This window comes from Gymnoscopelus microlampas, assembly GCF_963454915.1.
Source record: "Gymnoscopelus microlampas genome assembly, chromosome: 18".
Lineage (NCBI taxonomy): Eukaryota > Metazoa > Chordata > Actinopteri > Myctophiformes > Myctophidae > Gymnoscopelus > Gymnoscopelus microlampas.
Window position 1 is genome coordinate 30,592,075 of NC_139955.1, and position 27,545 is coordinate 30,619,619.

Below are 27,545 nucleotides of genomic sequence, written 5' to 3' on the forward strand. Positions count from 1 at the left end.
GATATACAAGCTCACAATGCACGTCTATGTGTACTTTGTATATCATTGCCGAGAGGCAGAAACCTTGGGCCGATTCACGAATCTGTTCATAAATAGTGTGTAAATAAAGGGGTGTGTAGATTCTCTAAGCACAAACTGACGTGCAATTCACAAAACGGCGTGTACAGCTCTGATGTGTTTTTGTTTGAAAGTCAGAGGCGCGTTCACGTGGAGAACTCCACGCTCCATTTAACCCATTTAGACCTGAGGACGATTCTAAAAATTGTACATGTGCTATATACTGTACATAGCAACAACAACCCCAAAAGGGGTTCCCGTCTTGAAAGGTTCCCGCTTTAAATGTGTTAACACCATAAAAAGGTCACCGGAAACATCAACATCAGACCAAAAAACGTCACCACCACTCCTCAAAATGAACAGATCTACAAGCTTACAACACAGCGGGACGCACCTACTTGACAACTTGAAGATCAGCGCAAGCGAACGTTAACAAAGCAAATAGCCGACTGTCACGTGTAATGAGAATAAGAAGTTTGTTTTCAAAGTTTAACCTCACGACCAAACGCTTATAAAACTTGGAATGGATATTATATAAGCCCTTTCTACTGAACAATTGCTCACTCATCTTTGTCGAGGTAAAACGATGATGCTGGAATCCGCCAATATCCGATCCGATTTTTTTTATCAGAGCTGTATTGATTACTCAGGGGAATTTGTCCTTTGGACGAACCCTCCACTGTCCTACATCGGAACTGGAAATGGAGTAATGGACACAGCTAGATTTCATCCATACTGTATCCTAATCAGATGGTAAGCTAAGACTGCATTCTTGTGATGTGGTCAATATTATAAATTAATAGCGCGACATTGGAGTTGGCATGATGAAAGCCCAATAGGCAAAACTGTGGCCACGCGGCAAACACGCCAAGGGATCTAATAATTAGTCTCTAAATGCGTCAACTGAAAAGAAATAAAAATCGGTTGAATTTGCATCATGTCTATAATATGCATACAGGCAATTAGCAATTAAAATTGACATATTTTTTCTTTCTTTTTCATATGTGTTGACAAATGTTGGGCACACACATATTTCATTTGAGGTTTGGCACTATTGCAATTGATTTTGCATTCTACTGACATACCCAAGCTTTGGTCCCATGTTAAGTCTACCTCCGAGCAGACGTGAGAAAGAGCGGACATCGTCACAATTCACGGACAAAAAAGATTGATGGGCCCGGATCGCTGGCCTTGCGGTCCGGGCACCTAGGCTATAGTCTAGCTAGCCTGACTGGTTCGAGTCCCGTTCCCGACAATCTTTACTTTATGTCTCACCCCATCCCTCGCTCCTTGTTTCCTGTCCATCTTCACTAATACTATACTATAAATAAAGGCAGAAAAAAAGAAAACGTGGAAATTTGCGTAAAAGTACAACAGTGTGGCGTAAACAAGCTTAGTGAATCAGGCCCTATGAATCTCTATATTTCATTTTTTTTTCTTTTTCATAAATGAATGCCCTATTTTATACAAAGTCGTATGACAGTGTTGCGTAAAACGGAAACGCTTGTGCACTGTAAAGAAATGTTAACATTTTGCTTATAATGACATGCCCAAATAGGGACCTCAGGTTGAAAGGGAATGGCATTAAGTCTGTCTGTGGGTTTTATTAAACAGTATGTAATGATGAAAAGTAGGGCTTGTGACTAAATAATAACTACACTGGATCGATTATTTTTTCCATTTCCTGAAAAGTAACGGTTCGGACATACAAGGTTTCCCCCCAACAGAGACGACGTGTATGTTAACACCATCGAAAGGAGTTGCCATTCACTGCCGCCATTTTTCATTTTTCTCCTTTGTACATATAGTGACATGTATTATTGTGTTAATTTATTTATGCTATGTTGATTAATTGAATACATAGGACCACAATGGAAACAAGTCCCCAGGACTTTGTGTTATCCTATTAAATGTCTTACTGTACCACGTGCTATTTATATTTCTGACTAATGAAGTATACAATAAATCAATCAATCAAAATATTCTGGAGGACGTGTGTGGTGTGTGCACGTGCACAGCATTACAGTGACCCGGACCACCATAACCAAGCCAAAACCACAGGCAATTTGAAAGGAACAATGTCAGCAGTCCTTGCAGAACACAAATCAATAGGAAGAATATTGTTGCTATAAATAGCCCGGTTGGGCTATAAAAGGAATTGTCTGCTGCTGCCATCTAATATCGAGGGGAGGGAGAAAGGAAAGGGGTGGGAGTGGGTGAAGGGGAGAGCGTGGCAGGTTAATCAAGCCCGTTCCAAACGGGAGTGGGTTTTCATGAACAGTGATTGCTTCGAGTGGTAGAGTGGAACAGGTGCCATGTGATAACTGCTGTATGCCTCACACACACACACTAACACACACATACACACACACACACACACACACGCGCGCGCGCACGCGGATATAGATACTATCCACACATGCAACACACGCAGGCACCAAGGGGATGAACTCAGGCACCATTATGTTAAAAACTACACCCATACACACCTTTGGATGATGAACACATACGGTATATTCACACGTGCGTACACATGTGGATGCACAACACTGTATCTGGACACGTGCATCGACACACCGGTCACAAATGCATACAGCTACGGACACACACACACACACACACACACACACACACACGCACACACTTAAGGCCGTCACGATCATGACATTTTACTTGACGATTAATTGTCACACAAATAATTGCCATTGGTAAACAAAACTTGCACAGGGCACATATGACAAATAACTTAAATATTCTTTTTAAATGGCTGACATATTTAATCATTTCAAATAAAAGAAAAATTGCTGATCTACGAGCTGCTATTTCTACTATTTTTTAATTTAGAAAACGTGTGCACACAAGCACTCACGCACACACACACGATTGCCAGCTGAATGTCCCAGATTGAGGGTAGGGATTTAATTTCTCCAAGAGCTCTTCCCTGCCAGCCATACTGTATATCTGTGCCTCGGTTTCACACTGCTCTCTCCCAGATCAAGGGCAGACTAATCTACTGCTCTCCCGCCCATTTTAGAAACGGATTGTCTCATCTCACACCGGGCTGAATGGTTGGACGTCCACCAGCACATGCATGTAGCTGGAACTAACCTGACCTGCATTTAACAAAAAGACATGGGATCATGTGATATGAAATGATATTAAAAGGACTACACCATGCATTTAAAAAATATATTTCATATTTAATATCATATTGTGTATGTCCCTCAAACGTTTTTCAAAAGGTTTGAGTCTAAATCAAGCCTCAGATATACTCATTCCAATTAACTTCTGTCTGGCTTATAAAGCACTTTCACCTGCAATACCACATTGTCCTTATTTGGCACGTTGCGCTATTGAGCCAGTTTGTATGCATGTTATCTCCTGGTTCTGTGTGGAAAAATGAAAACAATAAAATAAAATAAGAAAGAAAAATTGGGGAAAAACGAGGGAAAAAACACTTTTTTTCTTTTGCATTGTAGGTGCTTTGTACGTGCTTTGTAGGTATCGCATGTGAAGTCACAGGTGGGGGCAAATCAGTTGGCCTGTTTTGAGACAATTTACATAAAACCCCAGATATGCTGTGAAAGCCTGAGTGCTCAAACTTGGGGATTTCTTTGCCATAGAAGAGAGGTAGGGGAGACCAAAAACACACAAAAAAAGAAGGAAAAGTTCAAATTCATGGTGTAGCTCCTTTAATAATAATAAAGACCTATTTGAAATTCAGCTTTCAACTACATCCAGCTGAGTGCTTCTCAAGTGAGCACGGGGGGAGGGGCAATCAGGTGTTAACTGCCTGGCTCAGGGACACATCGACACATTAATGGGGCCAGGAATTGAATTTGGGACCTTCTGCTTCCCAGGCATTCAGAATGGTAGCTCACTATTTCCATATAAACTTTTGACATTAAAGGGATTGTAGGCAACATTAAGCCTACATTTTAAGAATATTTATATATATATATTTTGCATTTTTTCCCCTCTATCAGCCACTATATAATGATGCTGGGGTGTTTTCCTGCATTGAAACACAGTCCTCTTTCTGAAATCCGTATTTTCCCTACTATTTATGTTTGTCCGGGACGTAAATGCATGGACGCGCATGTGCGTGTCCGTGCCCATGTGAACTGTTCGGGTGAAACCGAATGGGACCGAGTGCAGCTGACAAAAATGGAACGAGCCGCCATTGTTTTCGGTATAGGCAGGTTACACTTCTTACTTTCGGTTTTAAAACGCTCTCAAACTTATTTTTTGAGGCACGGAATTTACTTTTAAGATATCATTGGATAGAATTTAGTTGTTTAACTTCACATATATGTGGTCAATTTATCATGAAAGAGCCTATTTAAAAATTAAAATTCAGAGAACCGGCAGGGGCGGTCAGTGACACGCATTGTATCCGAATAAAGCAACCTATTTTCGGCATGGCCCGTTTGATCACGTTGCTCCCATCGAGCTGCGTAGGTGCCAGCACTTTTAGACCGTTATGGTTGTAGAGGGAGCCAGGCTCCCTAATGTGAACGCCTATAACCAGTGGCCAGTACTCAACCCCAGTACTTGTGTCAAAGTATAGATACTCGTGGTCAAATATACTGAAAGTTGCTCCGTCAAATTTGCATTGAGTCCAAGTGCTAGATTACTTGCTTTTTTTGAAAAGTACATGCCTTTAAAAACACGAAAAAGTATTCAAAAGTTAAAAAAATGTTTTATCCAAAAACACAAATGGCAAATGCTCAAGTAAAGTACAGATGTCCCCCCCAAAAATATACGTACGTTCAGTACTCAAATGTACTTTGTTACTGTCCACCACTGAAAACAGCTAGCTCTTTTGTCATTGTGTTAGCATGTGTGTGTTAGCTAATGCCAAGCACGTACTGTATGCAGCCAGAAATGGCAAATTAATTGAGAAATCCTTCCCCTCTAATGTCCTATGAAGGCTTTTGCTAAATATTTCGATTTGGACTTTATTGTCCCAGGGGGACAGGAGGAACGAACCGTAAAAGCGCAGACCTAGTCATTAAAATGGAGGGAATGTCTCCAACCCAGTCTGACTTTTTCACATTTTGCTGCTCATTATATTATGACCCATTTAAAACAAGGGCACCTTCATGCGACAGGTCAAATCCTATTGTCAGATTTTAGATGGGGACTGTTACAACATTCGTTTTTTTTACGGCATGGCCGAAAGCCAGGCTATCTAGAACAGTGCGCTGAGGAGAAAACTGGCCGAAAGCCAGGCTATCTAGAACAGTGGTTGGTTTGTCTTTTCGTCCCCTCAAAAGTAGATCAATCACAGCCCATGTTGCCACATGCATCATACCATGCATGATATCATTGACCATGAAAGCCTGAAAAGTCTAGGAAATGTCTTATGAAGCATGTGAAATTTGGAACATAGTTGAAAATCTATGCGAGTAAAAAACATTTTATTTTGTGAATGTCTCAACATTGTTCCTGTGAAGCACTTTTGTATTTAAATGTGAAGTATCCTATATCAAAATTTGCTAATGGGAGGGCCTGCACTGCCCCACCTGATTTCACCGTTTTCTCCTCAGCGCTATCTTCCTGTCAATCTGTTTTTTATGCATCTGTGTCTGTGTGAGATTCTGAATTCTTATTTTACAACATCAAGTGAAACGCTGCGCATACTGTATAACCAGTGGTAGGTTTGACTTCAAGCCTGATATGACTCACGTACAGCTTAAAATGCCAGCGAGTAGCGACGCTTGACAGAGAGAGACGAGAGATGCTGTTTGTTTAACGTTACCAGCTTAAATGAAACAGTAGACTGTACCTGTACAGTATTAAGGAGTCACGAGTCCATGTGCAGTAGCTCCGCGCTTTGCCAAACTATTATGCGATTTGTATCCACCAAAAACAGCTGTCTACAAGCCTAAAACAGGGGTCCAACACGTCCAATTGACTAAGACTTCCAATGTCGTTGAGGTAATGATCATGGAGCATTTCACAAGTAAAGGTATTACTCCGCAACAAAACTGACAGACACGCAGGTTTCTGGAATTTATAAATAGAGATTTAAGCTCTTGATCAGAAATGTGATGAACATTAATGAGACGTCATCAGAATCAAACTCGGACGCACAATGCATGGAAATTAAGTGTCATTAAAGTTTACAGACTGGATAATTAGACTGATTATTGCTTCACTGCTACTTCAGACGAAGCTTTTCTGGAATTCTACTCTTCTACTAATTCTAAGTCTTCTACTAAAGATTGCCATACTCTGGGACCACCGGATCACCCTAAAGTTCCCTGCATTGACGTTTGGAGCACGTAAAACATCTTTCTGTACTGTGATGTACAGGTTTTGACTTTTGCGGTCCCTATCCCGCATTTTAAAAGGCTCTCATTTTAATCTGCAGTTGCCATTTTAGGTTCTTGGCTCCAAATGAACACAGCATAAATTCTGACAAAGACATTCAAATCGGGTCAAGTCTATTTCATTCTATTGGGTCTGTACTTACAGGTAAATATGACAAGAGCAGTACGGATCAGCAGGTCTACGGCCGTCTCCCAGCGCTCGGAAACGCGAGACGTAGCGAGCGGGACGAGGATCTCCGCTGGCACATAGAACTGGAGGGCAAAGGTGATGAAAATACCAAAACTGTACAATAACTTCACTACCTGGTACATCCTGTGAGAGAGACAGAAGAAGAGGGAGACAAACAGACAGACAGACAGACAGACAGACAGACAGACAGACAGACAGAGACAAAGTAAGGAAGCGAGAATGGAAATGAAGAGAGACAAAGAGACAAAGAGATATTAATTTGACAAGCCAGACTAGAAAAACAAACTAACAGATAAACATAATCAAATGCACAGACAGTCCCGGTCGATCTGTCAGACATACAAGACGCAGATGTCTAAACAGGCAGGCATCTTTTAGGCAAAAAAACACAAAACAAGGATATAAGAAAAGCTATTGCCCCTCCCCCCAAACAGAGAAGCTGGAAATTACAGCACATGGGTTTTTCGAGCTCATTGAGCAGCCAATCTATTTCACTAATCACCTGAATAATCCAGTCAGGGTAAAGCGCTCACACACAAGTCTACTACTGCATTGTCAACCATGAAAACAAACAACAGGCAAATTACATCTAAAATGGAGTTTTGCTTTTCACTAACTTGATAATCCTAAAGTGCAATTTAGTTTGTAGAGGAAAAAATAAACATAAGAATGTTGTGTTCATCAGAACTTTAACAGGTCTGTGAGTGAGTGCAAGCCGGAGATAGTATTGTCACTGCAAATAAAGTCAATGCAAACATTGTTTCAGTGAAACAATGTCCAGGGATTTAGTCATTATTATTATCACTCTCTCTGCAGAACTCTCCAAAGAGGATGTGTGCTTATTACTGTCATTAATCCCTTTGCGACAGCTTCAGTGAACAAACTAACCTGTTTGTTTGTTACCTCTAATGGATAATAAGGGACATTTAACTTGGTTTTAATTAATCTGACACCCAGGGGCGGCTAAATTCATACACTTTGTATAAGTTTAGCAGACCCTATTCCAAAGAATACATTACATTGGACATATTGAGTGTATACTAATGTGCATACTGCTGGTTCTCCCAGCAGTATGCACATTAGTATACAAAACATAGTTTATTAATAATCACAATGCCATACTCAAAAAACAAGTAATTGTGAAGCACAAATCTACACCAAACCGATACCAAATTTACAAATAACTGAGTGGAATACAACAGAAGACAACACAAAAGAGAAGAGAAACTTAATTGTCTACATACAGGTTAATCTGAATTAATACAAACAAAAAGAATTACTTGAAAACACGTCATTGACCTCTTCTGATCTAGTCTTGCGTTACCATACAATCAGAGCCCAAGAGTTCCAAACTTTGACTTCCTATCCATGTGGATCCAATATGGATTTGGGGTGTTAAAGATATTTGATTAATAATTGATATTATGTTTGTGGAGATAATTCTTTGATAACAGATCAGATATCGAAGTGATCCCAATGCTGTTTTTTAACTACCAAAATCTAAATCTGAACCACTAACCCTAACCCTTAAGTTTTGCCACCCAGTTCTAACAATGAAATCTGGGCGATTGTCCTCAGCCTCTAGTTCTGGTTCACAACCTTTTCAGGGCGTGAAATCCAAAAGAATCATATTTGAACTGGGGACCCCCCACCCTGACAAGAACTTGGAATTGTAGGAGTTGAGACATTACATTTAGTTTGACTCAGTTCCACAGATAAACATTGTAGCCGATCTACAAGCTCACAACGTCTCGCAATGCGAGCCGTTGTGAGTTTGTAGATCAGCTATTTTCAAAATGTTTGCCTCTTTCTTAGGTAATATATAACCATTTGGCGAATGTTTGACCATTTTTTATTGTATAGTTTGTTGATTACTTTTGACATAGTTTTTTATTTTAGCGTTATTAAAAAGGTCAACTAGAGTCTAGTTGAGCGAATGTTTAGGGAGTGACTTGTGTCTCTACCGCTGATCTAACCGCAATAGCTCACCAGCAGTTGGGGAGATTGAGTGTGATGCTGGCCATTATATGCTCTCCGAAGCAGACGTAGCCGACCGTGCCAAGGCTGATGTAGAGGATGGTGACGAGTCCCATACCAAGGTACAAGACCAGAGTGAACTTCTGTGGCTTCTGCATCTTGTTCTCCAGCGGAAGGACCTGACAAGCAGAAGGAGATGCACGAAAATGACATACAAAATGCTGGTCGGACTCTTTCCCAGCAGAATGTGCGTGAAAGATTGTTTCCATTTCTGTCATGGGTGGATATATTGTTATTTTTAAATGCACCAACACATGAAACACTGCCACAAAATGTGGATAACATGATTGTCAGCTAGAGCAGTGTTTCTAATGGTAGGGGTACACAGAAGTACTACAACGGGCACATGGGAGCAAGTGGAAAATGGAAAGGTTTATTTCACTGCTATGTTTAATGGCAAAACATTTTCCAACGTTGTGTAGAGTGGACCTGCTGATCTGAAGTGTTAAACCAAATTAAATAAAAAAAACTTTTATTTTTAAAAAGGTGGGTTATTATCAATTCCTAATATCAAGCACAGTGGGTACTTTGATTCAGAAATCAGGTAAAGGGGGTACTGAAGCCAAGGAGAACCACTAGCTAGGTAATGTTGTTCACATGTGTGAAGTCTGTGAACATGTGACTAAGTCTTTCTGATATTCCCATTCAAGTCCAAATGTTGGGGTATGTTGTTTTCTGTGTTCAAGAGGTATTTTCCAATGTCTTGCTAAAGTCACCTACCACTCCAATCCCCTCAAAGGCAAATATGGCCATTCCAAAGAAGAGTGGGTAGTCCCTGGCATTTCCAACCTTTGGCAGCTCAATAGGGTATGGGATGTTCTGGAAAACACATGTGGAAAGCAAAAATGTCAACAACCAATAAGTGTTAAAGCCGCAGTCATTAAAATGCAACAGACCTACACACACACACACACACAATGTCAGCACGTCACTTCTGTCCCTCTGCTTTCCAGGACACAAATGTTTTAGTTTAGTATCCTCCGAGTGGTGGTCCCACAAACATAAACATACAGACTGAAATAAAGCAATTCTGGAAATCAAGCAAAACATGGACCAGTGTGAGTGGAATACAGTGTGAAGATTTTAGCATTTTATTTTAAAAGGTGAGCGTCTGCCTTCTCTTCCGCTCCAATTGCACTCTGGTGCTGCAGATACCATGAGTTAGAAGCATGAATGGTCCACAACGCATTGTGCTAGAAGTTTCATTCTCTAATCTCTATCCTCCAGACCCAAGAGTAGATATCCTATGGCCCGAGTTGGGCTGGTGTCATGGGCAGAATGACACTGCCCATGACACCACAGAATGTATTATCGCTTTGGTCAACACATACACCGTTACAACAACAAAATGCATTGCAACATGTGCGCATGATGCATGTCCCCGGTCTCATAAGATCACACCCGTAATTCTGAACAGATTTCTGTGTAATTTCCATGTAATCTGCAATGTCTGATTGTTTATTAAATTAAGTGTTTTTTATCACCAGTGGTGCCTACCCCACACTCACTTTGAGAGTCCATGATTCAGTAAGAACCTGCACGTAATTCGGAAAACCTTTTGTCACCTATACCAGGGGTTTTCAACTGATTTCGACCCAGGGACCACCATCCTGACTAAAAGCAACCTGGGGACCACCGCTATTGTGCGTGGCGGGTCCATCATAGACCCACCCCACACCATAGTGGTGGGGGGTTCATGTACCACAGGGAGCTGGAGAAAATAGCTATAATATCAATATAATATCTAATAAAATACAGCGATTTTGTTTGAATATGATGGAATATGATTAAGGATTACTGTGATTATGGTAAGCTCACATTTCATATTACACACACACACACACACACACACACACACAATACAGTAAGAACTCCTGTAAGTTATTAAAAGTAAAAAAAAAACTTTTTTTTTTTTTTTTTTGGGCCAGGGACCACCTGCAATACCTCCGCGGACCACACCGGTTGAAAACCCCTGACCTATACAACTATACAACACCTATACAACTACGAGTTGTTTGACGGGCTCAGGCTTGTTTTTTCAGAAAGTTTCACGTTCACATGTACAGTTGTCCATTCCTGTCAACAATGCAGTTTACCAAGGGAGGGGGGGGGTGGATTTATTGTTATTGTCTTATTAAAAAGCCAATGCCTCTTAGTAAAAAGTATAGCATTCATTAGGGATTAACACTGAAAAGCACATAGTGGTAGTCTGTCTGTGATTACAGGGTACGTGTTTGTGTCATAATTGGAAAAGTCTCCAATTGGCTTCTGAAACGGTGTCCAAAAGGCAATGGCTGCCAATGCAAGTTTGCAGGAAAACACAATGCTGCTTAATAATTATTATTATTTCTTTTTCAGTGAGCAATTTTAAGGAAAGCGGTAGGGTAGACTGTAAGAACAGCCTTGTATGTGTGGAGTGGGATTCTCCCTGTTCAACTATGCTCACATTCTCTGTTCTCAACTACTGAATAATAAAAGCTTTTGTTTGCAGCTAGAAATTGCTTTTTATACCTCAAGGAATGCAAAACAATATGTATGGGCAGACGTTGCGCGATCAAATATTTTTGAAGCTAGAAAAAACTGTCACCAACACTTATCCTCTCATCTATAACAGCCGCTATGTGTGTGTGTGTGTGTGTGTGTGTGTGTGTGTGTGTGTGTGTGTGTGTGTGTGTGTGTGTGTGTGTGTGTGTGTGTGTGTGTGTGTGTGTGTGTGTGTGTGTGTGTGTGTGTGTGTGTGTGTGTGTGTGTGTGTGTGTGTGTGTGTGTGTGTGTGCGCGGTGTGTTGAGCCATAGGTCGCTGGCAGGAGTTTCAGCGCAGGGAGGAATATTCTATCCTCCCCAGTTTCGCTCACTGCTGAACTGGTGCCCCAACCAACCTGTAGGAGTTCCAGGTCAATTGTGTTCATTTGAGTGGCCAAGCCAAAGGTACTGTAGAGAATTCAAACCCCAGTCTCCATGGCGGTGGGCAAGAACTTTACTCCTGCACCACCCGGACTCCCTTCTCTAGACTTCCTTAATTATACAGGTCCACATGACTTCACTTTTTATTAATTAAGACACACAGACATAACACACCTCGAAGGAGGATAAATAGAGATAGAGGGGGGGATGATTTATCTTTAAAGCTTTTCTGTCAGCCTCAGTCTTCAGATTTAGTTCAATCTAGGAACCCATTCAGTAATTAGGAAATCCTGAATCCAAAACCAACTGTCTCAAATCCTTATGATATAATTATCTGTATTAATATTGCCATTATTGTTCGCCTACTCAGGGCTGTGCAAGTCAGGTACAATGCAAGTCGAGAATACATGCCCACCCTTTCTGCAATACTCCTGTAATGTCACCTCCTCTTCCTCCACAGCTCTTGTACTTTCTGTTCCATTGCCGACAGGTGGTGTTGGCCAATCAGGGACTTATATTGGCTTAAGCGGCCCAAACGTTACGCAAAGCTTCACCAATCCATGAAGCACATGGGTCAGGTAGGTCTATCAGGGAAGACAATGCATACACTTCCCCTAAACACACAGCAATTCGGTGTGTCCTCTGCAGAACTGGTGCGTCCTCCGCAGACAGATATTCGTTTTTTTGTTATGTGCCACTCGGCACTGCACACCCCCAGGTCATATGGGACTCACACACCAGGTTTGATTGACTGCGCCCGATTTATGACCGGGACAGACAGATTTCACAGGTTTCATGTATTAATAGATATATAATTAACATTACGTCTGGTGCCTACCGTGAGTGAGTAGTAGTAGATAAGAACCAGGCTGGCGCTCATGGCGATGTTGGCCACGAGGGAGAGGGGTGCCAGGTACCTGAGGTTTGGTGTAAAGACCAGCAGGATGAACGCAGGCAGGAAGCAGAGCATGTAGAGCCGTGAGTCGAAGCTGGGCACCGCCACCTGTGTCTGGTTGGTGTTGTTAACCTGACAACTCACTGTGGTCGCGTTGGCCATCTCCACTATCTGGGGTAAAGGAAAACCAAGGATTTGACCAAAGACAAATCAAGAGTTACGTGGCAGACTTTGTGTAAAAAATAAAATGTATTAACACATCCACCGCCAATCCCGTAGTCCTACGGGCCGTTAAATCCAACCGTTAACCGCCAATCCCGTAGTCCTACGGGGCGGGTGTTTTCCCATGTTAAATCGAACAGGTGCAGATTCCGGATTTTTTTTGCACTTCCGGTTTCAAAGGGGGCGGACCGGAAACGAAATAATACTGTTTCCGGTTTTTGTCCCGCCTCCGTTTCCTGTCTAGCGATCAACTTTGGAAGCCATTATCTCGGCTTGTTGTTTTGCTCTCCGCATCCTCCACTCTAACATTTTCGCCTCGTTCTTCAAAATGGAGGATCGGATCGCGGCACGGTTTTCAGCGTTTTGTTCCGTCGGGTCCCGTGTTTGTGTCGAACCAAATGAACGCGGATTTTAAACGGATTTAGCGGGGCCTATGGCGGAATCAAAAAAACAAAAAAGGACAAAAAAAGCTTGGCACTACGATGGACGTTCTGAGATTAGCCGTTGGCTGTATGAATTTGATATCAGTTATTTTCAAACTTCATTTTCAGCAAAAGTTATTCGGCATCTTAGTCTTGTTTAGTTAGATAAACAAGTTAGATATAGTTAAAAACGTTTAAATCCTCAGTGAGGCAATTTCTTTATGAGCTTAACAATAAAACCAATCATGAGGGAAATAGAGATATACATATGCATGAGGTAATTATAATTGTAAGGTGAGTGTGCATACGAAAACAGCAGCAGCATTATACAGCAAAAGCAACAGCATTATTGTTATCGGTTATTAGTGCTTGTCTAGTTGAGTCATTTGCAATAAAGGTGACAGGTGAGTTGAGTTCATACAATGGTGGTTCCTCTTAGGAAGAAACATCCACAGTAGTAACACCAGCAGCTCTCAAGCTTGAGTGAATACTGCCATCTAGTGGTAAAATGTGGCATTACACAACCCAGTGCCACTCCTCAGCATTGAGACATTAGACCTAAAGTGAAAATAGAACAGACCATGGGTGGAAACAACACCCCAGTACGAAGTAAGAGCAAAATGGCCACCGTATGAGCGTTGTCAATGTGTTTCTGACCTGTTTGATATTGTCACTGAGGAACACAAAGTAGACACAGCAGAAGCCCAGCTGGGTGATGATAAGGAACAGGTTCACTATCCGTCTGAGAAAGACAGGAATATAAAATACATTTTATTTCATCCTTTTATCATCTTTGTTATTATTGCAGGATTACAAGGTAGAACAGTGTTAGAGAGTGGGGGAGAACAATGTGCTTAATATAGGACAAGCACATCGACTGCAAAAAACTAAATGGAAAAGCATATAAAAGTAATTAAAAACCTAAATAAGAGCAATAGTAAAAAGGTATTGGTCCACTTTGCAAAATTGGAGGTTTTCTCCTTGTGTGTTTGATTGTGCTGTTTTTTTTATAGTCATGTTGTCTTTTTTTCTTTTTCTTTTAATTTACTGTTTGCCAACAGGGGAGTCCTTCTTTTTATGATTATATTTCTTCATACAACTTCATAGTGTACCGAAGTCTGATGTAATTTCCGCATCCTACCTGGGTCCCGTTTTTTTTTCCCCATTCTAAATTCCTATAGAAGTGTTTAATATCGTGGCATAAGAACTGTGTTCCAAAAATAAACAAATGAGCCCGGGGGTTTGACTCATATGGATATGAAGCATCAACTGACGGCGAGAAAACCCTAACGTTACTGCCAACGAAATAATAACATGTTCACTCGAACCATGTATCAATATATCAAATATGAGTGAGACGCTCTTTGGCTCCCACTTAGACGCTGCTTGGCTACTGGGAGATGAGTTTTTCTCTTACCTTCCCCATCTGGAGTGTCTCCTGAGCCATGAGACGTTCTCCATCCCATACTGCATTGCATCACCGTAGTCCAGAAAGGGCTTATTCAATCTAAAGGAAAACAAGCACAAATATTGTTCACTTGGTCTTGCTATGCCACTGACAATTGTGTTTTAAAGCAGTGGTTCTCAACCTGTGGGTCGGAACCCCTAGGGGGGTCGCCACATGATTTTAGGGGGGTCCCCAGATAACCTAGGAAAAAAAATGAGAACAAAAAAGAAAAGGACAATTACTGCATCAAAACTATACTAGAAAAACTGGTCAAATATTGGCCAAATGGTCAAATAATATAAGAAAGAGGCAAACATTTTGAAAAAAGCTGATCTACAAGCTAACAACGCCTCGCGATGCTTGAGCTTGTAGATCTGCTATTTTCACAATATTTATCTGTGGAAAGTCAAACTAAATTGAATGCCTCAACATTCTTCTTTTTTTTTAAAGATATTTTTGGGGCTATTTCTGCCTTTATTTGAGAGGAAAGTAGGCTGACAGGAAATGGGGGATGACACACAGCAAAGGCCGTCGGGATCGGGAGTCGAACCCGCGACATGCTGTAAGACTGGATAACCAGCCCATGTGGTATGCGCCCGGACCGCTAGGCCAGCGGGCGCCCCACATTCTAAGTGGTTATCGGGGTGGGGGGTCCCCAGTTCAAATATGATTATTTTGGGGGTTCACTGCCTGAAACGATTGAGAACCACTGTTTTAAAGAATGTCATCTGGTGCATCTGCCACCAGAGGGAGTTGATGGTGGTCACCTGACCAATGGCAGGGGACTTTGCTCTCAGCAATAATGCTGCAAACTGGGCTGAAATTGCACACAAGACCACATGACTTAAGGGCCATCCACACCAAGAACGATAACTATAAATACATCATTTTATGAATTGTTCTAACTAAAGTGGATGTTGGAGTCCACAGCACAACTACAGTATAACAACAATGGAAGTAGTGAATGATATCATTGGGATCACTTTCAGAGCGATTTGATGAACAATAGAATCACTGACAGGCTGTGACAGCCAATCAAAATCTATCAGAATTTACAGGGCATTTACAGGGTTCAACACGTCATCACTCATGTTCAACATAGCAGATGTTACTGCTGAGGGACTCCTCATTGAGGTTAAAAATATAATTTAGAATCTGGGCCATTTTATCTCATATATTGCTTCCGGCAAGTGCACACACAGACATGTCGTTCTGGGACGTACCAATCTGAAAGAATGTAAAGATTCACATTTGTGGTCAGAAATGGAGAAAGAGAAAGAGAGAGAGAAAGAGAAAGAGAAAGAGAAAGAGAGAGAGAGAATTTCAATTTTCAATTTCAATTTCACTTAATGCTGATAGAATATTTCAATAAGTACAGTAAACTTTATTGCTGATAGAAACTATGTTCAAAGATCATTCGTCGAAGAAATAATGTTCAATGACCTCGCCTTATGTATTTTGTGAACCCATACCTGGTTTTCTTTATCTTTCTCTGTGCAGCATAAAGCACAGAGCACTTTGGGCTCCAACACAACTGGAGTGCAAACTGTTTACCGAACATTATCATTCATCAGTGTGTATCATGATTGTTATGTTTTGCACAATTATAGTTATCATTCTTGGTGTGTACGGCATTTAAGAGGGTTGAGTAGACAATTGACAATGTGAGGGTTGAAGTGTGTGCATTTTTTGTTAGATCAGATACAAGTAGATCTCCAATAAGTTCAATTGTTACCATTAATTTACAACTAGGTGCCTTGTGCTACTCAGCAGAACAATAATCAAATGTATACTGTCATATCGTCGCTGTCATATATTAATGCCCTACTTTGTCATACTACACAAAAGAGTAGTCGATCTACAAGCTCACAAAACAATCTGCTATTTTTGAAGATATTTTAAGTGTGTCTGTGGGTTTTATAAATATTGAACAAATAAAAAGTATTAACAAGAGCTTGTGACTAAACAATAACTACTATTGGATCCATTGGAACAAAGGTTCCATTTTCTGAAAAGGACATACAAGGCAACGATATAATGTATACTTTGCAGTAGACTTACTGTGTACTGAGGTGGTGAGAACAGTCTACCAGTAATTTCATACAGTGAATGGCGACAATTCCCATACACAGTAGACTGATCGGACCCAGCTGGACGGAGGGAGACAAAGAGAGGACAGACAGAGAAAGAAATCAGGTCATCTTCAGCCTTGGATGATTGTATAAAAACATGGTAATGGAAATTTGACAGAAATATACAACTGACATCACAGACACATCAGCAGATTAAGCTGCAAATATGTGATAAGGCTTTGTGTCATGAAGAATGGAGAAGAAACTACTTAAAAGAGGGAAGGAAGAGAAGAGAAGAGAAGAGAAGAGAAGAGAAGAGAAGAGAAGAGAAGAGAAGAGAAGAGAAGAGAAGAGAAGAGAAGAGAAGAGAAGAGAAGAGAAGAGACTGTGGGGCAGTACTGGGATTCATAGATATTCACACCAACCATCCCAGTTAGATGCCAACTTTCAGATTATATTGGCTTGATTGAGTTTGTCCAGGCTCCTTCTCCAGCCCTGGTAGATTACATTTTAGCTATACTGAGAGGAAAAGTGCCTAACATTTTAATTAAAATGAATATTAATGTGTGTCCTTACCACCAGACCTGCATATCTTACAGCCAAGGGCAGCCCCAGTAGCCCTGTACCAATGTTTCCCTTCAACAGGTGGATTAGAGTCTGGAAGAACCTATAGAGAGGGGAGAAACAGATGTTATTTGCTGGCTTTTATGCAGAAGAAGATAGAGCTGTGCGATTACCAATTGACCGCACCTTATGGCCTGAAGTCAGATAGTCTGTTACACAAATATTGTCTCTCTCTACTGATCACTTTTGTTTGAGGAAGGGGTTGAAAAGCATTATACTTGACTTTTAAAATGGTGCAAGAACATTGTAAACCCTGGCAAAATAAAGAATTATTGTATAACTAGCTACATGTAGTTCACAGCCATTATCTCTACAATCTTCTGCACCATAAAGGAATAACTAAATTAAACTAGATTTATATATTTGCACAATAAGCTTAGTAGAAATATAGCAGGTATGCTGTTGACTGAGTGCCATTTGTTTTCACTGTTCTCGCCGTCACTGCTGCACTCAAAACTAGTGTGATCTGGGGGGGTGGGGGTGGGGGAGATCATGGGACCATGCTTACGTGGTTCCACTCTGTCCGCCAATCCTCTCGTACTGATTCTGGCTCCTGGAGGGGCCGGGAGGAACAGGCGAGGGACACAATATTGACCCTTCTGATGGACTGGGGGACATGATGGGGCAAGAACGACCTGGAGAGGAGAAGAGGAGAGGAGGAGAAGGGGAGTGGAGGAGAGCAGTGAAGAGAGGAAATTAGTTAAGAGAGGGAAGGAGTGAAAAGGCGGAAGAGAAGAGAAGAGAAGAGAAGAGAAGAGAAGAGAAGAGAAGAGAAGAGAAGAGAAGAGAAGATTCAGGGTTTTTCCAACAACCGAGAGAAAGTTTCTGCACAAGGAAAAGTCCTAGAGAAATGCTTGATTAAACTAAAATGGATATTGATCACATGAGCATTGAAACAAACACCTTTTTGACTGCACTGTCTGAAACTGAAAAACAGAAATCAAGTGCTACAGGGCTTCAGGCTGAGTGCATACATACACGCAGTCTTATGACTTATAAATGTTCCATTGACGCCATCCCCACAAACATTATGAATCTCAAGGAATAACGATCACATAACTGCACTCAGCAGTTTCAATTCCCTTAACAAGTTTGATTGCTTGGCACTGTGCCTTATAACATTCATGTGTTTCAACTACTGACATATTACATTCTCTTTGATATTATTCAAATCACAATGTTGAATCACATGTCTCAACAATTGCGTGCCAGTCGTTGATTTAGGCTATTTAATTAGATGTTGATTACTGTCATGGGTCATGTGGACATTTGGACATATCCTTGCTATGCTACTTCATGTTTAACTACTTACTGTATTTTAAATGGTTATTTACAGTACGTACATTTCCTTTGACTTAATTTTATGACTATGAAGCACTTTTTTCTACATATCTCTGTATTAAAAGTGAAAGTGAAAGAAATAGCAGCTTGCAGATCTGCTACTTTTGGCAAAAGTTCCCTCCAGAATAGGGATGCCGTAATCTGAGTTCCCAGAGGTTTTCGCCAGCTCTCGGCGAGGAACTTCTGGGCCAGAGCCCTGGTATTTGTGGGTGGGATGTAACTTACGCTCAGAATCTGAGCGGACACGCCTCTTACCGGTCTGAGAGCTGTGCAACTCGTCTAAAAAGTCAGACGAGAGGCAAACAGCAGTACACAACAATGGCGGCCGCAATTTCTCAAGGGGAAATTGCTTCCCGTCACTCCTATTTACATGCAACACCCACTGCATGTGGATCCCGGCCCCTTTCCTTCATTGGCTGTTGATTTGAATCAGAACGCAGTGGCCGCGCCCCTGCTGTCCAGGCTTTCAGCCGAAACCTCCCAGACTAGGGATGCCATGGTTCAAGTGGTTAACAAACACCCTGTGCATTCAGCAGCCTAATTCTATCTTACCTATTCGTTCAGGCTGACTGCAGCTTTGCTCATTCAGTTCTACTAATCTGTATCAATTCAATATAGCATTTAGCATGTACACAACATATCCACAGATACAATCAAACTCAAGTCAAATACAAGCAGGACTGTGACACTTTTACTTATTTTTCTCATATTCTTTAAATGGTTGTATAATAATACTCTGTTACAAGTAAAAGTCCAGAATTCAAAATGTACTTGAGTAAAAGTACAAAAGTATTGGTATCAAAATGTACTTAAAGTACCAAAAGTAGAAAGTACTCATTATGCACAATGTCCCATTTCACAAGTTCTCTGTCAATATAAAGTCATAGATAGTTCCGCTAGGTTGACAGCCACAGCACAACCCTCATCTGAAGGGGAAAGAGCTTCCCTTCACCCCTCTTCATGCTTTTTTCCACACATCACATTTCCAAATTCCATGGGGGTCCCCAGCTAAATGATTAATAGTTAGGAACCAAATGGACCCATACAGGTCTTTAACTCTAAGACTGTACAAATGGAAGGTTCACTTTTTACACTCTCAAGAGTTAAATTAACATGAGGGTTTTAAAGTGTTTAGATTGGGTTCCATGGCCTAATGAATATCAAACTGGTAGTCCTTGAAATTTTAAAGTTTGAGATAGGTACTTTACTTACCTATACTTTCTCCCTATCAAAACAACCCGCCACTGACAACATTGCCCCTCTGCCATTTCATTTTCATTCATAAACTACTGCAACATTCTGTGCTGCTTCATCAAGGGGTGTGATTGATTTCAATACCTTCGCTGTGGGGGTCTCCATTATTAATGGTGGCCATGGCGGGTGGATGAATGGGTATCCTCAGGTCCCGTCTCTAATCCTACCGTTGGTGTATCGTTGTATTCCACATTAACAGCAGCGTGCCCCTATGAGCGAGACAGTTATGCATTCATTACATTGTAACAATAAATATTACATTATTCAGTATTCTGTTTTTTTTTCATGAATGCGACAAAGCAATTATTAATATTTGTTGTTATCCTCATGGTTAACGATATTAGCTAGAGCAGCATTGCACTGATTCGGACTATACTATGCCACATCAGTAGCAATCATTTATTATATTCAGGCACACAACACATTCAGCACCATTGTTATGTTAACATACTAAATGAGACGCAAGCGATGTTCAAATATCACTGGTAGCCACTAGTCAGAGGTTTGTAGAGGCAAGCTGGCTTACTGTAGTAAGGCACTCTATCCCCAACTGACTTCATTTATATCGTGCTTTCTGAGTTTCTACAGCCTCAAAGCACTAAGAAGAGGATAAGTTAGGGAAAGCTAGTCGATAAGACAGTTAGCACTTAGCTGCGTTTTTCCCCTCAGTGGGTTGACCAATTGATCGGAACTTGCACATGGGCATTGATTGACCATTGGCATATGAAGACAATGACAATTCGAAGCACATTTTTCACTTTTCCCAAGTTTAAGCTGTTTATTACCGTTTTTGTGAACGGTAATAAACAGGCAATGGGATCAGTAGTTGTGGTTGCAGTCCCATAGCCCAGATGGACGGTGGGTGGAATTGGCAGGTGTGGACTAGTTTAAAAGATTATTGTGCCAGTATGCCAGCATTGCCACTTTCAACTAGACTGGTGGCCGTTGGGCACAACTTGCACAATTTATTATTTTAAAGAAGACATGCCTCTTGCATTGCTTTCTCACATTTGCCATGCTAGACGAGGTTTAATGTCCAGACGTTTGTTTGTCCAGGATATTCGTCTACGATACGGACCCTTTTAAACAGCAGGCATTTGATGTGTAAACACAGCTGAAGGTAATAATGTTCATTGTGTGAGTGTGTTTAATTTAGGTGTTTCTGTGTGCCAACTGCCAACATGTATGAAGTTATCTATAAAGGACCTGCTGGCACACAGCAGCACCTTAATGTAACACACCCACAAAAACAAATACACTATGCTTGGAGAATGGAACTAATAGTGAGATTTAGGGATTCAGTGTAAAATTCAGTGGGTAGATCATCATGGGCACTAATGGCTAATTTATACTTTGTTGAACAACTATGTCAGAATGCAGATTGAACAAAGTATAAGACTTAATCCTCTGGCGTCTGGCATTTTGTTTTATAATGCTATATTGGGTCATGGCTTCATAGTATTTTTAAACTGCTATGACTAGGGGTTCTGCTGCCTGTGTAGCTCATTGGGAAGAGCATGACAAACACACAGTTACTAGCTACAGGGGGGCCGCCAAATTTGGTGATAGGATTTTTTTTTTTACACAACCCACTTGAACCCTAGCATCCCTTTTCTGAGGAAAACTTTAGCGAAACATAGTACATCTATTTAATGTGGGTCATATGTAATCAATGGTGGAACTGCTATTTGCAGAAGCATTTAGCCTATTCAGTCAAACCCGTTTTATCCGTGGCTTTCTTAATCGCATAAAGTAAAAAAGTTAAAAAAGAACGTTGAAACACAATTTTATACAATATAGAGGGGGTCCCTGCTTCATCTCTCTCTCTCAGCTAGGGGGTCCTTGGCCTGAAAAACGTTGAAGACCCCTGCTCTAATACATACTCTCATAGTAGGGTACTTTTGGATCAAACTACAAACATCATCTTTCTGAGTCAGTGTAATTTGACTCCAGATCAGCTCTTCATTCTCATAATTCAGTTGAACGTTCATATGCTCTCAGCCTCTGTGCTGATATATATTAATAGAGACGTCTTCAACGTTTTCAGGCCAAGGACCCCCTAGCTGAGAGAGAGATGAAGCAGGGACCCCCTACTCTATATTGTATAAAATGGTGTTTTCAGATTAAAGTTTTTTTTTTACTTAGTCTGCTTTTTTTCCCCTCTACACCTATAGCCTCTTTGCCAAAAAATTGCCGATCGATCTGTTATTTTCGGCTAATGTTCCCCTCAGAAAAGGAATTCTAGGGTTCAAGTGGTTAATGTAAAAAAACAAAATCCTATCACACAAAGACTTGGCGGACCCCCTGTAGCAACTCTGAGGACCCCCTAGGGGTCCCGGACCCCCTGTTGAAGACCCCTGTGTTAATAGACTGTGCATATATCCATTATATATCCATGACAGTACAACTGTCTGTCAACACAATGACATTGACACTGAAACAGTACTGATGTACTGAAGCAATTTAATATCATTAACATCATTGTTTGATCATTGTTATTTATAACAATAAGGAAAATTAATCACGATAATGTCTGGCCTAATGGTAATTTTTTCCCCAAATCTGGCACCCTTGAGAATATAGTTGAATAGCCATACTGTATATATCCATTCATATACTGTAGTGTACTCACTTCTCAGTGTTGATAAACTGTTAATAGGCAATGCAGTATATCCTCCCCATATACTCATTTGACAGTCTGTACATACATTCATCTATTCACAGGTGATAGATCTATAGTGATAAATATATATTCATTCATATTATTATCAATATCTGTACATTATTACGGTATATGTATAGATAGACTACACACTTTATGCAGAGATACAAAGCAGATCAGCAGCTCAGTATTTTATTTTACCACCAAACACAATAAATAAGTATAGGATAATTATGTGAGCATGCACTGTTGTTGTTGTTGTTGTTGTTGTTGTTGTTGATGTTGATGATGATGATGATTATGTTGATGATGTTATATTTGTGGTGTAGACTCTGCCATCCACTTGAGCTAGAACGATTTGTAAAAGCTCTTGTCTAGTTACCTTCTGTGTTTGATTCTCAATGCTGTTGATTAGGTTCCACAAGGATTTCCCCCCAAGCCAAGGGTCAATAAAAGGTTTAGTTTAGCCTATAACTTATCTTATCTAAAAGGATGTTCATTTGGACTGCTTTATCTGTTAGGTTAAAGTCACAAAGACGAGTTGGAACTGAAGGTGTCAAAGACAACGAAGTAACACAGAAATGGGGGTCATATGTGATCAGTGGTGGAAGGGCTATTTGCAGAAGCATTTTGCCAAAGGTATAGAATTCAAATCAGTCAAACCTGTTTTATCCGTGGCTTTCCCAATTACATACAAGCCTTAAGGCTTCACTTCTATCTATCGCCATATGTATCTATGCGTCTGTGAAAGCTGTAAACAGTGAGTCAGTGGACGGAATGACACATCAATGACAGAACATACCTGGGCCAAATCTTTGTCTTCTCTCTCTCTTCAGGTGGAATCTGTCGGCCAGATTATCCTCACGACGGAGATATTACTGTCATATCACCATCCTGCCCGAGGGCAGCGCGACAGTATAGCTGTGATAGTGGTTTTATGCAAAGTAGTAATGTACACAGATGATTCCGGTTCATCCACCGAGTACAGTCTGTGTGGGCCAGGCATGGTCACATGACCCAGACAGGGCTCCTGTCAGCTGACTGCTGACACAACAAACCAAACCTAAACCAACAGCGGCGGCTGCTCAGATTTTTGTAGCACTGGTCCATAACGTTAGAAGGAGTTAACGCTATGGTACTTTTCACCCGTTGCCCGCACTCCCCCGGTAGCGCAGCCTCTCGTCTGTAGTAAAAAAGAAAAATACACTTTCACTATTCACCAAAAACAAAGACTGTTTTAAGATGTTGAAAGCCTACTTTCCACAGTGGAAACCATAGACATATATATATATCTATGGTGGGAACACTCGGAGTCCCCCACCTCCCGTTTAATATACACTTTTTGTCCAGAAAATAAAATATTTCACCGGAAGGAAAATGTTTTAGTAGCTTCCATTGTGTGTGTTTTCTCTCTTCTGTGTAAAACACGAGGAAGAAGTTGCTTTATTTTGAAAATCAAATGCTGCGCTGTTCCGGCGGAAACAGGAACAGTGGGTGACGCGCTTGATTTGAGAACTGAGACGGCCCGTTTATAGCAAGCTAGAGTAGCGTTGCCATATTTTGCGAGAGAAATAAGGACCGTGTCTATGAAAACAAGCCCAAAAGAAGCGAATAGGCCACCATACGGCTATTTATTTTAGGTAACTCATTTTGGAATTTATTTTTTAAACAAATGAAATGTTTGGGGGCCCATGCCATGAAAATGTTTAAGAACCACTGGTTTAAACAACATTAGGAAAAACAAGCCAAAATAAGCAACTTTGAACGTTAGAAACAAACCCAACAAACCGCAACCTACAACCAGAAAAAAAATTACAGAAAAAATAAGCCCAAAGTCGCTTATAATAAGTGGACATGGCAACACTGTTATAGTGAAGCTCCGCCCGCCTAGCAAGTAACGCCGGTATTCATTTGTAACATGTTTGTAACCGCCTCTGAACCCCAAGGCCCCAGAACCGCGGTATAAGAATGAAGCTGCCTTTGCCTGGTGGGCAAATCTAAGATTGCAGGACTTTCGCATTTGCGACGCTACTGCGCATGCTTCTATCGTCTGAAACGCTATTGCGCTTGCTCCATGTTGGAGCCAATGCAGGAAGTAGAGGTACTTCTGGGTGCTTCATGCGCCTGTGAGCAATTTACATTGAAATAAATTGTTGGGGGTGGGGTAGTCCAGCTCCGTTCCGTAAGCAGAAATAGGACATCCGGTTTTCGAGCTAGCAGAAATAAGGTTTCCGGTTGCCTTCAAAATAAGATCACGATTTTGTAATGTTTTTTAAAAGACACAAATCTATTTTAAAAATACATTTATGATGTATGTCTTTTAAATGGCGCATACTAGAACACTTCTAAGTATTTTTTTTTAAAGAGACAAATGTATGTAAAAAATACATTTATGATGTATGTTTTTTTAAATGGCTTATACTAGATCACTTCTAAGTGCTAGGTTGTTCCTGATTTAAACTGGCTATTGATCCCCATTAAATGTGCACTTAGCACAGTTTCTGATCCTGTTTTGAACTTTAACTGGATATTCATTTGTGTTTGTTGTCTCCGCCAGGCCGAAAGGCATGGCGAGAGAGTATGTTTTCCACCCCGTCCGTCCGTGTGTCCTTGTTACATATGTATTTATTGTTTTTGTATTGTTTGTCCATTGTTGTAATAATGCTGCCTCTAGACCAGGTCACTCTGGAAAATTATCATGATATAATATTGTTTATTGCAGAAGCAAATAAACAATGATAAAAGCAACAACAAAATATGCTACAAATAATAATAGTAGATAGTGCAGGTGAGATTTAAAAACAAATAAAGCATGGGGGGGTTATAATGCCGATCTTAACTATTTAAAAACTAAAATACAAAACAAATAAGAATGTAATCACAATAATTCATAAAAAATGTGTGTGTGTGTGTGTGTGTGTGTGTGTGTGTGTGTGTGTGTGTGTGTGTGTGTGTGTGTGTGTGCGTGCGTGCGTGCGTGCGTTTGTGCGTGCGTGCGTGCGTTTGTGAGAACAGTTCCATAACTGAGCGCCCCTAAACTTGATAGAAAATTTATACAAACCAGTACAGAATGTTGGTGAACATTGCGAGATAATTTGTAAAAAAAAAAGAAAAAGTGGCAGGCCATCCAGTGCGGCCAGAGGTAAGAAAAGTGCCGTTCTCAGACAATAGTGGACACTGGACAGGAGACGGCTCTTTGCCGTGGCACTTGTGAGAAATGCACGCGTTCAGGGAGACCCCCTCTACCACGCCACACTCTCCGCTAAGCATGAGAGGTGTATTTTGAAAAGTGGCTGGCCGTCCAGTGAGGTCAGAGGTCAGAAAAGTGTCTCTTGGCAGTCTCTGTTGTTGCTTACAATTGACCTCTGATCTATTCAGGCTACAGTCACAATTTAACACAAAAATTACAGTGTGAGGTTACCTATTGTTTTCATGTCACTGTGACGCAGTGTTAATTTTGACAGCAATTTGTTATTTAGTTTTAGTCATAGTCTTTTGAATACATTTTCATTTAGTTTTAATCAAATTTTACCATGATTTTGACTTTGAGTCATTTTTCTAGGGTAGCCTAGAGATCATTTCTACCAAGTTCCATAAAAATCTGCCACTCGCTTCTGGAGTTATTTTCTTTTCAAGAGACTCGCGCACACAGGAGTATTATTTTGTGTTATTGTGCTTGTCATAATTACAAACAATTGCTGGCTGTAAGCTATTAAACACTCAAGTACAGTAACAGTCTTGCTCACTAAGAGTTAAATAAAGTGAAATGACGATGATAGGTATTACTATATAAGCTACATTAATAGATTGTGTTAAATATGAGACATGTTTATCCAAATTATTTAGGAGCAAGTGAATTAATGTCCACTGATGAACTAGTATTTACTAGATTTGTCTTGTACCATGTTTTGACCTGATTTAACATTAAAATGCATAAAGTTTTGTAAGTGACTATAACAGAACCCCCACGTTTATTTTCACAATTATAAAGAATAATATAAATAATGAATGAAAATAAACTTTTAAGTGCATACTTTTAGTGGCATGTCTGTTACATCATGTGTACCAGCTTAATATTAATCAGGCAATGGAAGTGGATCCATTTCAAAATGTGTGACATTTTCAAAGAGAACTCTGGAACTAATCTGAACAAGAATCAAGAGGGATTTATTTGTCACTTACTCGATACAGGTACAAGCAGTGAAATGTTGGGACCTGTTTCTAACCAAACAAAATATGTCTTTTTAAGTAACAATACTGATGTAATGAAGTAGAAATACAATAATAGATAACATAAATAAAGTTAAAGTACAAAAAAAATAAAAAATAGGGCTTGCAATGTCCAATATTTGCCCACACAAAAAAGTGGCAGGCCGTCCAATGCACCCAGCGGCACTTTTAGTCCAGTGTTCACTATTGTCTGAACACTTTTCTGACCTCTGACCTCACTGGACGGTCCGCCACACTTTTTTTTACACCTCTCCCGCTTAGCGGAGAGTGTGGTGTTGTAGAGGGGGTCTCCCCGAAAGTGCTGGCATCCCCAGCCGTCTCCGGTCCAGTGTCCACTATTGTCTGAAAATGTCAGAAAAGGGCACTTTTCTGACCTCTGACCTCACTGGACGGCCCGCCACACTTTTTTTTACACCTCTCCCGCTTAGCGGAGAGTGTGGCGTTGTAGAGGGGGTCTCCCCGAATGCGTGTGTATGTCACAAGTGCTGGCATCGGCAGCCGTCTCCGGTCCAGTGTCCACTATTGTCTGAAAATGGCAGAAAAGGGCACTTTTCTGACCTCTGACCTCACAGGACAGTCCGCCACACTTTTTTTTACACCTCTCCCGCTTAGCGGAGAGTGTGGCAGTGCAGAGGGGTTCTCCCCGAACGCGTGTGTATGTCACAAGTGCTGGCATCGGCAGCCGTCTCCGGTCCAGTGTCCACTATTGTCTGAAAATGGCAGAAAAGGGCACTTTTCTGACCTCTGACCTCACTGGACGGCCCGCCACACTTTTTTTTACACCTCTCCCGCTTAGCGGAGAGTGTGGCGTTGTAGAGGGGGTCTCCCCGAACGCGTGTGTATGTCACAA

At 40.9% G+C, this 27,545-nt stretch overlaps 1 protein-coding gene across 2 annotated transcripts in view; it reads right to left on the reverse strand.

Moving 5' to 3' along the window:
* The window catches only part of slc36a1 (solute carrier family 36 member 1), a 34,716-nt gene extending 10,971 nt beyond the window's left edge, over positions 1-23,745 (reverse strand). For both annotated transcript variants that reach the window (XR_014602827.1, XM_084085709.1), the window contains exons 1-11: positions 23,268-23,745; positions 19,888-20,012; positions 17,717-17,843; positions 17,161-17,251; positions 16,574-16,662; positions 14,483-14,572; positions 13,723-13,807; positions 12,365-12,592; positions 9,343-9,441; positions 8,575-8,741; positions 6,539-6,708 (exon numbers count right to left, since the gene is read on the reverse strand). Coding sequence is in view for 1 of the 2 variants with exons in the window: in XM_084085709.1 (XP_083941835.1) it covers positions 6,539-6,708; positions 8,575-8,741; positions 9,343-9,441; positions 12,365-12,592; positions 13,723-13,807; positions 14,483-14,572; positions 16,574-16,662; positions 17,161-17,251; positions 17,717-17,843; positions 19,888-19,924 (1,183 nt within the window). In the remaining variant the exon portion in view is untranslated. The remainder of the gene's footprint in view (positions 1-6,538; positions 6,709-8,574; positions 8,742-9,342; positions 9,442-12,364; positions 12,593-13,722; positions 13,808-14,482; positions 14,573-16,573; positions 16,663-17,160; positions 17,252-17,716; positions 17,844-19,887; positions 20,013-23,267) is intronic.
* Between the last annotated feature and the right edge of the window lie 3,800 nt (positions 23,746-27,545).